Source organism: Chelonoidis abingdonii, chromosome 1 (assembly GCF_003597395.2).
Source record: "Chelonoidis abingdonii isolate Lonesome George chromosome 1, CheloAbing_2.0, whole genome shotgun sequence".
NCBI classification, from domain to species: domain Eukaryota; kingdom Metazoa; phylum Chordata; order Testudines; family Testudinidae; genus Chelonoidis; species Chelonoidis abingdonii.
Window position 1 is genome coordinate 100,820,042 of NC_133769.1, and position 17,047 is coordinate 100,837,088.

General features: G+C 46.8%; 1 protein-coding gene across 2 annotated transcripts in view; it reads left to right on the forward strand.

The window, feature by feature from the left end:
- The first annotated feature begins 5,705 nt into the window (after window positions 1-5,705).
- The window catches only part of CACNG2 (calcium voltage-gated channel auxiliary subunit gamma 2), a 66,032-nt gene continuing 54,690 nt past the window's right edge, over window positions 5,706-17,047 (forward strand). The window contains exons 1-2 of one of the 2 annotated variants that reach the window (XM_032781737.2): window positions 5,706-6,427; window positions 6,945-7,090. In XM_032781737.2, the coding sequence (XP_032637628.1) occupies window positions 6,949-7,090 (142 nt within the window). In that variant the 5' untranslated portion in view covers window positions 5,706-6,427; window positions 6,945-6,948. Of the gene's footprint in view, window positions 7,091-17,047 lie in introns of both variants that reach the window. The other variant, XM_032781735.2, reaches the window with a different exon arrangement.

The following is a 17,047-nucleotide window of genomic DNA, read 5'->3' on the forward strand; positions in this document are numbered from 1 at the left end:
ACTGTATCTCGCAAAGTATGAGCAGCAGCAGCTGTATGCACATTGAAGATTTTGAGTGATTATGTGATTGTGTTTCCTTTGCCTCTTTGCTGTAAATGGTACCATTTCTCTATCACATCACTGTGGATGGTAGAGGAATTATTCAGAATGGTCCAAAGGCATATAACTAGGATAGTGGGAAAAGAAAATTGTGTCTGAATAACAGGAAAAACTGGATAAGAAGCTATATTAGGTCCCGAGCACACTTAATTCCCATTGCACTCCGTGGGAATTTAGGGTGCTTGTCATCCTGCAGGATTGCACTCTAGTAGATTGTGGAATAGTCTCCCAAGGGAAGGATCTCCTATTGCTTGTGTAATTTGAAACTATACTGGTCAAAGCTCTAGAAAATGCAATGAAGGGAACAATCCTTTGTTGATGTAGGGAATTGCCTAAATGACCCATCAGGTCTCTTCTGTCTCTGACTTCTGATTCTTCTAATATCAATGTAAGTAGAAACATAATTTTGTTGTTTCAACTGCATTGTTCTTGTTTCAGTTTAAATCTATGTTTTGAGTTTGTTTGGTTTTGGGAGGGGAGGGGTGGTTCTGTTTTGTTGTTGTTGTTTTTTCTAGTGCTCTAATTATATATTGTGGTCCCAGTTGTGCAACACTTACAATGGTTAGCACTTAGCCAAGTAGTCCCATTGGAGTCAAATGCTCACTTGTATGAACAGGGCACAGGGCCCATTGAAATCAGTAGAAGTTAGGTACCTAAATACCTTTGAGAATCTGGGCCTAAGTTCCTTGGGGCGGGGCCTGTCTTTTTGTTCTGTGTGTACAGCACCTAGCACGATGGGGGTCATAGTCCATGAGTAGGGCTGCTAGGGCTTGTCATACAAATAATAAGGCTTGTACAAATGGGCCCTAGGTAAACAATCATATCACCAGACTATCTTTCCTGCTCCTCATTAAACCACCCATTTCTGTAGTGAGAGCCTAATTTGCAGAAGTGCTGACAGCTGCAGCTCCCATTGACTTCATCTGGAGCTATAAGTGCTCAGCATTTCTAAAGCGCAGAAGTAAAATTTTCAAAAGCACCAAGTGACATTGGCACTTAAGTCTCATTGAAAGTCAATGACATTTAAGCCTCCTAAGTGACTATCATTTTTTAAAATATGACTTAGGATACAATGTCATTTTAGGTGCTTTTGAAATTTTACATAATTTCCCTAATATTCCAGAATCACATCCCCATGGATTTTCAGTGTTGTAGCCAAGTTGGTCCCAGGATATGAGAGAGACCAGGTGGGTGAAGTAATGTCTCTTATTGGACCAGCTGCTCTTGGTGGAAGAGACAAGCTTCCAAGTGTCACTGAGCCCTTCTTCAGATCTAGAAAAGGTAGCCAGGTTGTCACAGCTAAGTACAAGGTGGGACAGATTGTTAAGCATAAGGGGTTGCAAGAAACCACTTCAAATGAAGTAGACAATTAACGCCCCTGCAATTATAGGACAAAGAAGGTTTACTGGGTTACAAAATGTTGTAATGAGTCATAAAACCAGCATCTGTGTTGCAACCATGATTTTTAGTGCCTAGCAGAGTTATAGATTTAAGTTCCCTAGCTCATTTTTTGAAGGCATGTGGGTTTCCTTTGAGGACGAGGACTGATACATCAGATATAGAGTTATAGCTTTGTGAAAAGTGTTCTTCCACAGGTGATAGGTGTTTTTTTGTCTTTTATCATATTTCTGTGTGAGTTCATTTGAGAGCATAGTGATTGGCCGGCTTCACCCACATAGCTGTTGTTGGGGCATTTGATGCACAGGACGAGGTACAGCACATGTTGTGATAGGCATGAATAGGGTCCATGGATCTTGAAAGGTGTGTTGTGGAGGGTATTGATCATTGTATCAGTAGAGATATATCTGCAGGGTTTGCATCTGTTGTTCTGGCAGGGTCTGGTGCTGCTTTGAGTTAGTGTGTCCTAGCCCAGGGGGAGCTTACTTCTGATGATGAGCTTGGAGAGGCTGGGGGGTTGTTTGAAGGTCAGAAGATAGGGTTCAGTAAAGATTTCTTTCAGGATGTGGTCCCCATCAAGCATGGGTTGTAACTGTTTTTGATGATGCTCTGTATAGGTTCCAGTGTGGGATGGTAGTGACACATAGGGGGTGTGATCAGTGGGGTTTTCCCCGTATTGAAGCAAGTTCTCTCAGGGTATCTGCATGGCTTGTTCCATTACACAATCTACTCTGATGGAGTGTCCTTGTTTGGTGAAGGCAGGTTTAAGAGTGATTAAGTATGTAGGACTCAGGGCCGCCCAGAGCGGGGGGCAAATGGGGCAATTTGCCCCAGGCCCTGCAGGGTCCCCGATGAGAGTTTTTCAGGGCCCCTGGAGCAGGGTCCTTAACTCGCTCCAGGGGCCCCAGAAAACTCTCACAGGGCCCAGACCCCCAGAGCTTCTTCTGCTCCAAGTCTTTGAAGGTAGGGAGTCCTTCCACCCTGGGGCAGAAGGAGTCCCCGCCACCAAATTATGCCGCGCCACCGTCGAAGTACCGGGTGTTCAGTGGTAATTTAGTGGCGGGGGGCCCCCATCGCTGGTCTTCGGGGCACTTCGGCAGCGGGTCCCAGAGTGGAAGGACCTCCTGCCGCCTAATTACCGCTGAAGCAGGGGCCCTCTGCCGCCAAAGACCCCAGGCCCCCTGAATCGTCTGGGCTGCCTTGGGAAGACTTTCTCCTCTGAGCATGTTCTGTGGTATCTGAGTGTCCCAGGGATTATATGTTAAACTACACCTGTAACTTTAGTAATCTTTCTTCACCAGAGCTCCTGCCTCAGAGCCCTTTGTACAGCAGCTGCTCTGTTCTCTCCTACCTCTTATACAGAGCGATTGTGGAATCTGAGTGTAACTGAACAGTCCATGATGGGCTGAGATCTCCGGAGGAGAAAGGAATGAAAAATGAATGCAGGGACAGAGAGGAAATGGGTCAGAGCTGCCACCATCCTCCCTCTCCTAAAACCTCTCCCTGTCACAGGAATGGAACCACCTTGGGGGAGAGGAAAAAAACCTCTTTGATAATCCCACTAGCTCCTAAGTAGTCTTAGTCTTGGAGCTTCAAGCCCCACCCAGGACTTTCCTCACAGTTATAGACCCTCTCCAAAGATCCCTTTCTGGCAGATGCAGCCTCTCTGGAGGAGTCCCTCTCCTGTATGATTCTAGTCACTCCCCTGGACTCGAGGTTGGAGGAAGGGGTCTCTGAGGCTATTGGCCTTTCCAGTATCTATCTAGTAACAGAACAAGAGAACACCACGGGGGAGGGGAACAGCCCCATCCATCCCCTGCTGAAGACAGTCCAGAAAAAGCAGCCAGGGGGTGGTCTCACCTGTAGCCAGCAAAACACTCTCTTTGCTCAGAGGAACCCACTTTTGTGCAGAAAGAAACCCCCAATTTCCCTCCCCCCAGTAGGGAGAGAGCAGGATCACTCGTTCCCTCGCTGAGACTAAGGACTGAGCAGAGAATACTCTCTGGCTCGCCTTCTTCGCTTTACGGTGTCCTTCCCAGCCTCTAGCAAACAAACCCAACACGCCCTGGTTAACACATCCCACATCAAGCACGTGTGTTCCAGGCAGATGCCAGCTGCGTCCAGCTGTGCGTGGAACCGCTGCAGCACATGTCGCGTGTCAGGCACGGGACTGATCCAGGCAGGCTGTGGGGGAGGGGTCTCGCTGGACAGGCGAAGGGGGCCAAAACGTAGTCAGGAAACCACACTCAGTCCTCCGATCCTCCCCCTCCTCCCCGCCAGGAGGAACGGCGGCTGCTGCGGAACAGAGCAGCTGCTGCTGCTGTGGCTCCTGTTACCGACGGTGTCAGACATCAGCATTCAGTTGTTGACAAACAAAACCTCCTGAGGGTGTTTGCCATTTTTACTCCGTCTTGGGTTACAGTTCTGTGCTCTGAGGGGCAGGACCAGGTGGGAATTCGGGGGCGAGACAGCGAGGGCTGCTCTGCTGTGGCTGAGTTAGCAATTTACAGGAATACAGGACTGGGGCGGGGTGGGATCATAAGACTCTTGGAGTAGGGCTGGGATAGGGTGACCAGATGTCCCGATTTTATAGGGACAGTCCCAACATTTGGGGCTTTTTCTTATATGGGCTCCTATTACCCCCTGTCCCGATTTCTCACACGTGCTGTCTGGTCACCCTAGGCTGGAAAGAACTGGGATTTGGGCGTTCTCCTGCCCAGCTCCGAAGGAGCTTGCCTTGCACAGGTTTTGTTGTGCTGCGGGACACTAGGTTTTTGGTAGAGAAAGGGGGAGTTTCCTGGTCCCATACCCCAAAGTAGCCACGTGGTTGCCCCGTCAATAAACTTTGTTTCCCTGCTTGGCCAGGCTGTTTAATGCCCTGAAAGTCGTTTGTAGACTTTCCTGGGTTTAAATGTGTTTATTGGGACAAAGAAGAAATTAGAGGTCGTGGACAATGAAGCCACGCTGTTCAGAGGGACAGAAGAAAAAGAAAAAAAGCAGAAGACGAAGAGAAAATGTGTGATCTTCACACTACAGCAAACCTGTCATTGTCCGTGTGGGCAGAAATGGTTAGTCTAGAAAATTAGGCTAAAAACCAGGTAGTCTGGTAATTTACTTGTAAAGCTGAGAAGGGTGTTTTATTCTAGGTCAGTCAATTCGATAGCAGAAGGCAACCTTTAAAGATGAATTTATACCTGGTGCAAAGTGGTTTGTAATTCACTTTTTTTTTTTTACAAACTCTTTAGCGTTCAGCAGACCTCTGAGAGTTTGTCTTCTCAGCATGAGCTCAGCGCGGGGGAGTGGGGGAGGAGTGAGTTATTAAATTGCAACGTGTTTCAAACGCTCCAACTGATTCAACTTCTCTGCACTCCCCTCTGGCAGAAAAACAGTGAACCCAAAGCAGCCCTTCTGGTCTCTTGTTCTCTGAACTATGAAGCTGATTAGAGAGAAATTAAATCTGTAGCATCAGGATTTAGATGAAGTCATTTTTCTCTTTACTGGTGTTAGATTAAAGAACAGCAACACCTATAGAACAATGAGCGAGGTGAATAATGTAATTAACCGAGTGTAATGATACTGCTCGGGAAGAGGGAGAGGATTATGACATGCTTTGATGTCAGCAATGTGCAATGTTATATGCATGATTTCGGATTCGGTACTAACCAGTTATGTCTGACACAGGAAACTTACATACAATTAACTAGTCCGACTTTGATTCGAATGGATTCAATCAACGCTCCTTTCGGTTTCAAATGTAGACATGAAAGGAGTATTATTTTTTGAGCTGAGAGAATTCAGTTTGCAGCAACTCTTTTTTTAAAAAAAAAACCTTTTCAATTACTAATCTTTTCAAAATGTCTGCTTGTTGGAGCAGCATTTGGGATTTCAAGGAAAGCTACAAAGAGAGAGAAAGACACCCAGAGATTCATACACTATCGGATAGGAAGAGACAAAGAAATGAGAGGAGAGAGGGGGAAAACCCCACTGTGTAACTTGTAGCCAGCCCGAGAATAATGAAGACCAAGTGCTTTAAAAAAAACACATTTTATTTAATTTTTAATTACCCTTCCACGTTACATTTCCTCCATCTCCCGGGAAGAGAAACGGCTGATTGAAGTTTTGTGCTGGTCTAATTGTGATGTGAGGGTTGTATTTGGAGCTCTGGGCACGTATAGCTGGAATGCGAAGGAGGCTAGGCTGAGAGCGAGCGAGCGAGATCCAGCTACGCCTTTCTCTCAGCTACTGAAGCCTAGGGGAGTTATTTCAGGATTTGGAAGAAGAGGGGTAAAAACAGGAAAGGACAAGTGGGAAGGCTAATCAACCCCCTCCTCATCCCTCCCTGCTCCTCCGAGCAGAGCAGGGTCGCTCGCATTTGTAGACGCTGAAGGAAAGAGGATATAGGAAGAGGAAGCTCTTGCTCGCCAGTTTCCCACCAGCATCCCGGTCAAGAGGCACAGGAGCTGTTCTTCAGCACCGCGGAGAAATCGGTGCTGGGGAGCTGTCCAGATCAGCACCACCACGTTAATGCAGTAGGTGGGAAAGGAACTAACAAGGGAAGAGAGGCAGAGGCAGCAAATCCTGCAGCAAGGCACCGGTTCCCTTATTTTCAGAAGCTTTGCCAAGAGGAGGAGGGAAATCCGTCTCCATTCTCTGGGAGAAACCCCCCCTCCCTTGCCCACTTTACCAACAACAACAACTGCTGCTGCTGCGGGGAAAGCCATGGAAGGCAAGACCTCAGCACCTGTACCGCTGAAATCAAGGGCTCACAGTATACTGGGAAGTCTGGTTTGGTGGTAGGAAAAAAGAAAGGACGAAAAGGAAGGAAGAATTTGAACCCCCCAAAAACCAACCACACAAATCCCAGGAAGATAACTGAGAAGAAAAAGGATTTTCATGGCGCAGGCTGCAGAGCTAAGCAAGAAGCCTGAAGGTTGCATCTCTGCTCTTACAATCTCTAACTGTCTAGGTCCAGATAATGAGAGATTGTGTTGAGGATGCTGCTGCTGCTGCTCCCCTGTTCACTGTGGAAGCCATCTCCAAATTAGCCATTACATATGGAAACTGGAGACCAGAATTTTAGAAAAAGGGATTAAGGCATCTCATTTTGGGGGGGTTCTCGCTTTAGTCTTTTTTGTTCTTTTCTTTTTCTTTTCTTTGACTTTCTTTTTTATATTACAATCGGAACGTTTCTGATTTAAAGGCAAGCCTCTTCCCGTGTGGTCTTTATAATTTACACTGTTTTCCGTGGGCTTTCTTACCTCCCTTTTTGATATCTCTCTCTCTATATATATATATACCCATTATATTAGTAGTGGAATTATTTTATTAACACACACACCCCAAGAATCAGAAGGCGGTTGGGTATTTGTATAATGAAGAATTATGGGGCTCTTTGACAGAGGTGTTCAGATGCTTTTAACCACCGTTGGTGCTTTCGCTGCCTTCAGCCTGATGACCATAGCTGTGGGGACCGACTACTGGCTTTACTCCAGAGGGGTTTGCAAGACTAAAAGTGTCAGTGAGAACGAAACCAGCAAAAAGAACGAGGAAGTCATGACCCATTCTGGATTATGGAGAACCTGCTGCCTGGAAGGTATTTGATTCCGGACCTCCTCACCCCTCCCCAAATAAATCTCTCCACATTCCACCATTTTCTCACTTCCACCATGGAACAAGGGTGGTTGGGTTAGTTGCTGAGGAAAGAAAAGGCAATAAGAGGGGGAAAATATGCTCTCTACTCTGTTCCTTTATCCTTTTCTCTTCCCCCCTTCAAAAAACTCTAATTGGAGTAATCTCTACATTGTGTAAACATCCAGAGACCCTGTTAAAAGCAATTGTGTGATCCGCCTCTTTCCGGATCATTATTGCCTGGGAAAGCAAGCGAAATGCTACATAACTGGTGCACTGTTGGCTATAATAACAGACTAAAATAATTGCTCTCCTTTGCAAATTGCTTTGATGATCATAAGTCTGGGAACTGAGAAAAAACGACAAAACACCTCATATGTAAATATCAAGTTCCCTTTATGGGGGGAGAGGCACCTAACCCCCAATCTTGTTCTGTCTAAGCAGCCTTATTCGGAAAATCCGAATGATTCCAGTCAGCTCAAGCAGAGTTCAAGAGCATTTCGTAATGTCTCTGAGCAGCCACACGCTGCTGGGGTGGGTTTTGTTTTTGCGGGTGTTCCCCCCCTTCTGAGTGTTTGTTCTCTTGAAAGCGTTACTGCAAGGTCTAAAAATAAATAAGTCTTTGAATAGAAAACCAGCCTAAGTATAATGTGGTGAAACTGGGCAGCAACTCAGCTCCCGCATACAGTGACATGTCTGATGGCCACTGGAGAACCAGCAATGCAGCCAGCCTCTGGACTCAGACGTGGAGGTGGGGGAGGCCGGCAATTTGCTTTTAAAGCTGTGTTGTTTAGTATTGCGGTTGGTGTGTGTGTGCATGGGATGGGGGGTGGGCGTCTTCAAATCACGTCCTGGAAGGAGAGGGGCACGTCCTGGAAGGATGCAAATGTCTTGTTTTTTGGAGACACACATACACACAGAGAGAGCGTTTCCGCGGATAGTAAAATCGGTGTTCAAGACAAGACTCTAAGCAGGAGGGTCGATTGGGGGTGGGGTGGGGACATCCACAGACAATGTGCATGTATGTCCATGTCTCCATGGGTCCACCTTAACCGAATTAGCCTTGATCGCTCTGATGAGGAGGAACGGGAAGCGGATACCGCAGAATTGGTTTTCTAAAACCAGACCTGGAGGATTGGGGGTGGGGTGGAGGCGAGGAGGGAATAAACTGTGTTCTGTCCTAACGTCTCTCACCAAAGCAGGCTGTTTGGAAACGGTTGTGATCCGTGAAGCAGCGCGAATTGTCCCCCTTACCCCACCCCACCCCAGTTCTTGGTGCAAACGGTTGAGTGATGGCTGAACATGTTTTGAATAGCTAAGTGACTTCATTGAGCGATGGTCTGTTTGACGCATACTGCATTTGGTGCCCTTTCTCTATCCAAACCGCTGCCTTTTCACATATTCTGCAGCGGAGCTCTCTGCTGAATACTGGATGCTAGCTCCAAGCCAGAAAATCAATATCAGGAAATTAAGCGGGGAGGTTTTAAACACACACCTTCCACACGCAGAAACCAACCCCACCACCCCATCATTAAAAGCCTCTCCGGCAGCTTTCAGCCCAGTCGGGGAACGAGACAGCTACTTTATTAAACATTGATAATAGCCCCTCGCGGAAAAAGAAACGCAAAGCGAAATGAGTAGGGGAGCTTTGGGGGCAAACAGCCTCTCGGTGAGCTGTGTCCCTGGGCTTGAGACCTAGCGGGGAGATGAAGGCGAGAGATAAGAGGGGGGGGGAAGGACGCTGATGTAGGGAATATTGTGCATTCCGATTGTGTGTCTACCTACAGGCACGTAGCTATGGCTACAATGGGGCGGGGGGGGGATCAGAGAGGTTGCATTCCTTCTCCCCACATTGGACCGGCCCCTAAAGGCACAGGGACTGCCATGGCCTCAGCTGGGACCACCCCTAGATTCCAAGCGCTGGAATATTTACATTAAAATGTCATGATTGCCCCTTTCTAGGGGCACAAGAGCTGCGGTTATTAGGGACTTAGTCTTGGATAGGCAACTATCCCCCACCCGAAAAAGTGTCCCAATTTTTCACACTTGCTCCCCCAAGGAGCCATCAGCCCCTTGCACTCCCTCGCTAAAGCGCTCCGGGGCTCTCCCCCGCGCTCCGGGAATGAGCTCCGAGGGTTGGGAACAGCAACCCTGATGCAGATAGACAGACAGCTGGCTTGCTCCTGCAGGACCCTCTCCCCCTCAGCCTGCGCTGGTAGGGCTCAGCGCCCCGCCCCCTGGCAATACCCAGTTCCCCCCTCCGCACCTCTGTTTGTTTAATTGCTCTGCCGCCAAGTCGTGTGAACCTTCCGCGGTAGATGAGGCTTCCCATTCCCACTACGGTGGAATGCGGGGGAGAAAAGGGCGAAGCGGGGAGGGCGCCGCTACTGCTGTGCTGCTAATTAACTAGCCTAGCTGCTAAAATCGGCCTCTCCGGAGTGGCAGGGCCGGGTAGAGTTTGCACTAAAACTTTGACGGGGGGCTGGTGAAAGAGTTTTCGCGAGACAGCACAAGGGTGTGTGCAAGGGGGGGTTAGGGCATTCACGCTAAGCGGGATTGGCCTTTGTCGCTGGGACAAGTCAGCAGTGCCCCATGCTTCCCTGGCAGGGACCTTCCCAGCAGGGATTTCTGTGAGGTTGGATTTCTTTTCATTCCCCTTCCCTAGCTGACCATATTTCAAATCTCTTTGTCAAGCTGCTGTCTAACGGTTGCAAATGAAAAGCAACTTTGTGTTTGCTTTTCATCTCTCTGGCGTTTTTATTAGTGCGGTTGGCTTCCCTCCTCCTCCTAGTCCTTTCCGGAGAGAGAATCAGAAACACTTCTCTCAGGCACCGTGTTTGAAAGCTGGCTGCTTGGGGGCCAGGACCTGTTCCTCCCTTCCCCACAGAGGTCACCAGATCTCACCTGGGGGTTCGGTGAGATGACTCTCTTGCAGTCCCTTCTAACCTCTTGCTTCAATGAAGTGCACAAGGAGTGGAAATGGCAAAGAGGGCCCTCCACCTGGGATTCCCCACATCTGCAGGGTGACCGTAGGTTGGAGTTTTTCCATCAACTTCAGTGGGCTTTGGGTCAGGCTGTGAGGTGAGGAGGGGCCATTGGTGTGTGAGAAGCTTTATACTGCTGGAAAAGAACTGAGGAAGTAGTCAGTGTTTGTTCTCTGCCTATTGGTAGGAAGACACTGTCAGGCCACTAGCATGGGGGATTGCCTTGGTCCTCCAAGGACTCAGTGAAATCTGGGCTGATGCTGGAGAGTGGTGGTTAAGTAGTGTAGTAATCATTTGAAATTGGGTTTTTCTTTTAGAAATATTCTTGTAGTTATTTACCTTTATATAGGCCAGGTGTGGCTGGGCACCCTGATAGATGCCTCTATTCAGGGTTCCTTCTGCCTCACCAATCAGTCTCAGTTATCACCTAGAGTTCTCTCCTTCCCTGGCCCCATCTGTCTCTCAGGTACTTTTCTGGCCCCAGTTACCATCCTGTCAGCCTCCATGTTCATCCTGCTTTTGTCTCTCTCCATCCATTCTGTTCCCTGCAGTGATCCACCTCCTCAGTCCTCATCCTGTGGTGAGAGGGAAATTTAGTATCTCAGCCAAGATTTCCAAAAGTGATTAGTTATTTGGGGGAAGGGGGCACATGTTTTTCAGGGGCACTTTCTGAAAATCAGGTCCCTTTAAGGTGTCTCAGGTTAGGCACCAATGCATTCAAGCACTCAAAGTCACTAGACCGTTTCGGAAATCTTGGCCCCTGTTCCTTTTTTGTGAGGGTTCCACTTCTTTCAGATGGTAGGTTGGTTCCCCGCAGTGGACTTCCAACCTTATACTGGAGGACCTTCTGTGCTGAGGTGAATAAAGATTCCAATTTCAGCGCTCTTTCGTGGCAGAGGGTCCTTTCCCCTCTTCCTCCAGCCCACCAATGAGCTCCAGTGCTACACTAGGATAAGAGGAGCAATGTAGTCTCTGCTCATGTTAAGTACCAAACTAGCAATGTTTTTTGATCTGCCTCCAGGTACCACTCTCTCATCAAGCTGTGCTGTCTAAGCAATTTCTCATGTCACTCAAGAATCTTTGTGCCGTTTTTCTTAAAAGGGCAGAGACTGGCTCTTTTAATATAAAAACCGGCACTCTTTTTCAATTGCTCACCCACCCACCAAACAGCTCAGATCTGCAGACTCACTGCACCCATGGATCTGCTACTCTTCGCCTTTTCTGCCTTTCAGAAAGTTGCTGATCCTCCAAACCATTTCCCTCCTTGCATGGAAACTTCTGTATATTTATTATTATGAATGATACTTCTGGTCTAACTGTAGATTTCCATTACTAGGGACTAATTTGAATCTCCTCTTGTAGAATCTTAAAAACTGAAAGACAGTAGTTTATTGGGGCCTTATGAAGGCTAACAGTATGTTAAAAACTATTAGAAAAGAGCTAGAAAATAAGACAGAAATATCACAATGCCACTGTATAAATCCAGACTGTACCCACACCTTGAATACTGTGTGCAGGTCTGGTTGCCCCATCTCAAAAAGGATATAGTGGAACTGGAAAAGGTTCAGATAAGGGCTAGGGAATGCCTTTCATATCTGGAGAGACTTAAAAAAAATTAGAGTTGTTCAGCTTAGAAAAGAGAGAACTGGAGGATGGGGAGATATGATAGAGACCTACAAAATCCTGAATGGTGTGGAAAAAGGGAATTGAGAAGTGTTATTTACCCTTTCACACAATATGAAAAAGAGGGGTCACCTGCTGAAATTAACAGGTAGCAGGTTTAATACAAAGCAGAGGAAGTACTTTTTCACACAACGCACAACTCATCTGTGGAACTCATCACCATGGGCTGTTGTGATAGCTAAAAGTATAACTGGATTCACAAAAGAACAAGCTAAATACATGGAAAATAGGTTTATCAATTGCTGACCATCTTGACAAATGGCCAGCAATGTAATCCCGTGCTTGGACTGACCCTAAGCCTCTGATTATCAGAAGCCAGACAGGGAAGACGGATGGATCGTAATTGCCCTGTTCTGTGCACTCTCCCCCTGAAGCTCTAGTACAGATACTGGGTAAGATGGACCCTGATCTGACCCAGTCTGACAGCTCTTATGTTCTTAAATAGAAACAAACTGTATTTTGTATTTCTGTATTGTTATTGGCTCTGTCATGTCATTATTATTAGAAAAGGGACAGCTACTGGAGAGGAGGGAGAAAATAGTCTGGTGAGAGAAGGCATGAGTGATGTATGCAGGATTAGACATCCCTGTAGATCTCACTGGTGTGAAGACAAGTAATTGAATGGATGTTGGTGCAGAAAATTCCTGCCTACAGACCCTTCCTGTGGAAAATTAATGAGCTGATCTGTTTCTCTTTCCAGCTTGTTATATCTGAACAGTGCATAGGAGTTTAGTGCAATTTCAGCGTTCATGAAAAGGAAGGGTTGACAGCAAAATAAAGCAGGGTGCAGGCAGACACTGGGTAAGCTTTCTCCACACAGTTCTGGCAACATATCTCATCCTTGACGTGCGTAGATTCCCTGTTGTTTCAGTCCTGTGCCACCTCACAGCTTTGTCATTGTACCTTGATCATGTTCGGCCCCGTCCCAGTACCACCCCCCACAGCTCTGCCAATGCACCTCAGTTCAGCCCTGCAGAACTGCCTGTTACTCAAGTCCTTGGCTCACACAGCTTTGCCGGTGACCCCAGTCCCAACTAGTAGTACCCCTTGCTGTCCTACTCCTGGACCTCCTTTCAGCACATGATGTAAACAGCAACAAATTAACCCAGGGTCCTTGTACCTTCAAGGGTCAGGATCACAGGAGGCCTAGACACTGTCCTAAGCCTGAGTCAGAGCAGCAGGTGATGGCCCAGCGCATAGCTGATTGCTGCCGGCTTTCCACCTGCTAAGGGGAGGGAGGGTCTGGGCTGGTTGGCTGCTTCTTCATTGTGAAAAAGATCAAGGACTCAAAAGTGAGGGAAAGATCATATTTCATTAGTGTGAGGGACAGCGGACAGGAAGTTTGCCTATGGAGCCCGGAAGCTTTGGTGAGTTCTATCCTCCTCTAGACTTAATTCATAGCTGTCTGTAAATCATGGCAAGTTTGCAGAGCTTTTATGATGTACGTGAATATCCAACAGCCTGAGACCAGCAAACTCATTTCATTTGTGAGCTATGACCGGTTAGTGCTCATCTACAATGGTGACTTCTAAATAGCTCTAAAAGAGCAACTATGAATCCTCCTACAGAGAGAGAGGGAAAGCAATGAGTTAATATTGTCCTGAAATGCACCAGGAATTGCTTTGTTGAAGGGAGTGGTGGGAAATATAGTGGGAGGGACACAAAGATGTAGTATGGCAGCAGTAACGCGTAAAGGAAATTACATGGGGGATATGATAAATGTTCTCTTTTCCAGGGATACAGAGAGCTATTCCTGTTTGATTCCATTTTAACCCATGCATTTCTCCGTGCACCCCTTTACCCATTCCACTTTGGTATAGTCTAATCCAGAGTGCTTTAGTGGGGAGGAGGGACAGTAGGCAGGGGTGTTAGTGAGGTTTTACATCAGCACCACCCCATTCTAAAACAGAACCCAAAAGCAATGGTAAGCCTGGGAGCAGGGAACCCTTCAGAATCTCCGATCACTGCCCCTAATTTAAGAACAGATTCCCAACTGAACATGCTCTTTTCATCCCCGTGGGAAGCCATCACTCCTCCATTCTGTGCCGTTTCTGCCTTCCAGATTGCACTAGTTGACAGGAACTGTGCTCCTGCACATCACACATGAGGTCCTGCCCATTCCAAAGGGGTCACTGAAGAAAGTGTGTCTCACTAGAGAATTCAGCTGCTGCCCACCCCTTTTCTTCCCCCAAACATTCAGTGATTTAGGGTGTGTCAGGGGGATTGTAGAACTGACATTACAGAAAATTCACCTCAAAGTTAGAGGTTTTGCCTTGCGTATGTGACCTTACCTCTACATCTCTGTTCCCAGTTTTTTCCTCTCCCTCCATCTTTGATTCATTCTAGCCATCTCCATTTTATTTTGTTCTCGTTTCTCTCCATTGTTTTCCCTTTTTATTTTCTTTCATTTCCCTTCTGTTCTTTCTTTCAAAAGCAGCTCTCCTTTCCCTTCGTTGCTTCTCTCATCTTCACTCCCAGTTCTCTGTTGTCCATCCCTCTTGCCCCCGCTCTTGTTACCTGATCTTGTCCTCTTGCTTTCCTTGCTCTGTTCTTCATCCCCTTTGTTCCTGCATTCTCCTCTTTCTGTCCTCTCTCCTCTCCTCTATTCCATTATCCCCCATCTCTGGCTTTTCTCTCTCTCTCCTCACTGAAGGATCCCAATCCTTTTGAAATCTGTTCCTTCTTTTCCACTTCTGAATTGTCCCAGCTCCATAAAATGTCTCTTTTTCCCCTCTCCCCTCCCTCTTCCTTTCACCCTCATCAGCTCTTACTATCTTCCCTTCCTCCAGTAAGGAATTTGACAGCTGATGCTGTTGTGAAAGGGAAGCCAGAGTCCACACTTTCCTTTCCTCCTTCCCCCATTGCCTCCTCTTTTTCCCTCAGGGGGAATGCTGCTGCCACTGGGGCTGTCTGAGACGTGGGTTCCCCCCTTCTGCTATGTTCTGATAGTTGCCTGCAGTTGAGCCAGTTCCTTCACTTTGCTGCCTCCAGCCCTTTATAACTGGAGGCCTATTGGCAGCTTGGCAGAGGGTCAGGCTCAGCTGCAGCCAGCCAGCCAAAGAGTCAGAAGGAGCTCGCGGCAGCCTTCAAACATGAGTTAGTCCAGGGTCCTACCAAAAAATAAAGGGTGCCGTGGCCACAGCCCTGGGTGACTGTTGTACTGTAACTAATCTGTGACTGTCAGGGAGAAGTGCCATGGCAAACATTTATTCCCAGCAATCTGTTTATATTGGGGAGGTTTTTTTTGCAAGAAAAGAAATGAAAGCTGAGATTAGCACTGACATTTAAAGGATTTGGGGGTGGGGGCACTGCCTGCAGGCTGCTGCTTGAGCCCCAAATGAATAGCTAGATGAAAGGACAACATAATGACAAATGAAGTTCAGTAAGGATAAATGCAAAGTAATGCACATTTTGGGGGAAGAGAAACAGGACCACTCATACACCTTTACAGGGTTCTAAATTAACAGCATCAGCTCAGGAAAGGGACTGGATAATCATGGTAGATAGCTCAGTGAAAACGTCTGCTCAGTGTGCAGTTGCAGGCAAAAAAAGCAAACAAGATGTTAGGATGCATAAAGTACAGGATGAAGAATAATATGGAAATGATAATGCTTTTATATAAATCAATGGGGCGGCCTTCTCTGGAATACTGTGCAGTGCTGGTCACCTCATCTCACTAAGGTTATTGCAGAACTAGACAGGATTTAGAAAAGGGTGACAAAAATTATTAGGGGCATGAAAAAAAAACCTCCCAGATGAAGAGAGTTTGAAAAGATTGGGATTGTTCACCTTAGAAAGGAGATAGATGAGAGGGGACATGATTAAAGTACATAAAATAATGATTTGTCTAGATAAGGTAGGTTGGGAGCATCTGTTCTCCCCGTTGTGACACAACGAAGGGCCATGCAATGAAACGGAAAGGTAGCAACATGAAAACAGATAACAGGAAATACTTTTTCACTCAGTGTGTAATTAGACTGTGGAACTCACTGCCACAGGAAGTTGTTGAGGCCAAGAACCTTGTAAGATTCAGTGAGTGAATGCACATTTATGCAGATAACAGGAATATCCAGAGTTGTCATAATTATGATAACCATTTTGCACGAGATCTAAAACCTCTTGCTTCAAGTATTAAGCCCATCTCTCACTGTTAGAAACTAGAATGAGGCCTTTATGGGGAGGGATTATGCCACATTTTCCTGCTGTGGTGTTCTTACACCTTCCTCTAAGGCATTGGTGCTGCTTGCTGTCAGAGACAGAATACTAGACCAGGTGGGCCACAGGGTTATTCCAGTCTGGAAATTCCTGTTTCTAAATGCTAGCCCTGCTCAATTGCACCCATAGGCTTTGAAGTAGCCTGTGTTTCTGCTACTGCCGATGATTGTCCTAATTTCACAAACTGATAGTGAGACTAGGTCATTTTTATCATATTTCCCTGGGTAGGATCCAGGGATCGAGGCCAATTGAGAGTATATGGAATTAAAGCGAGTCTTTTCCTTTGTACCCTATTGAATAAAATGAGTAGTCAGCAATGAAGGTGCTAGATATGTGCAAAGAATTATTCCTATAGGCTCCTGGCTGAAAGAGAAAGCAATAGACTTTGGGCCTCTTTGATGCCATGATGACTGAACTAGAAATGAGGTTGTCTCCTTTCTCTTGCCTGTGTGGGAATGATTACTGAACTGGCATTCGATGCTGTACAATGTCGTACTGTTTTCATACCCAACAGCGAAGGGCCTGATTCTCCTCTCACTTACCCTGATGTAACTCTGGAGTAACTCCACTGAAGTTAGTGGAGTTGTATTGCTTTTTAGACCAGATGCAAGTGGCAGGAGAATCAAGTTCATACAATGCAGTACTGGTGTTGAGTGAGTGAAACAGGGATCTCCACCACTGTCTTTCTGTGCTCTTCTCTTTCCAGCACACCTTAGGGACCCAGAGCTAAACTTGGTGCGGGTGTAGGTGGCTGCAACACCAGTAAAGTCAATGGAGTTGCACAGCCCCTTATACCAGCAGTAAATTGTACTCCCAGTACCACTTTCTGGGAGCTACTTCTATTTTTATGCCCATCACCCTGTCTAGAGAATTCAGAAGGAGACTAGAACTCTCTCAAGTGCAGAGTCCTTTACTAGATCAGCAGCTTGATTTTGAGAATATGCAAAACGGCAGATGGGACAGTCTGGCTTTGAGTCTCTGACCCCGAATGCTCCACCGTTCTGTCTGTCTCCTTCCTTCCTTCCTTGGGAGCCTTCTGT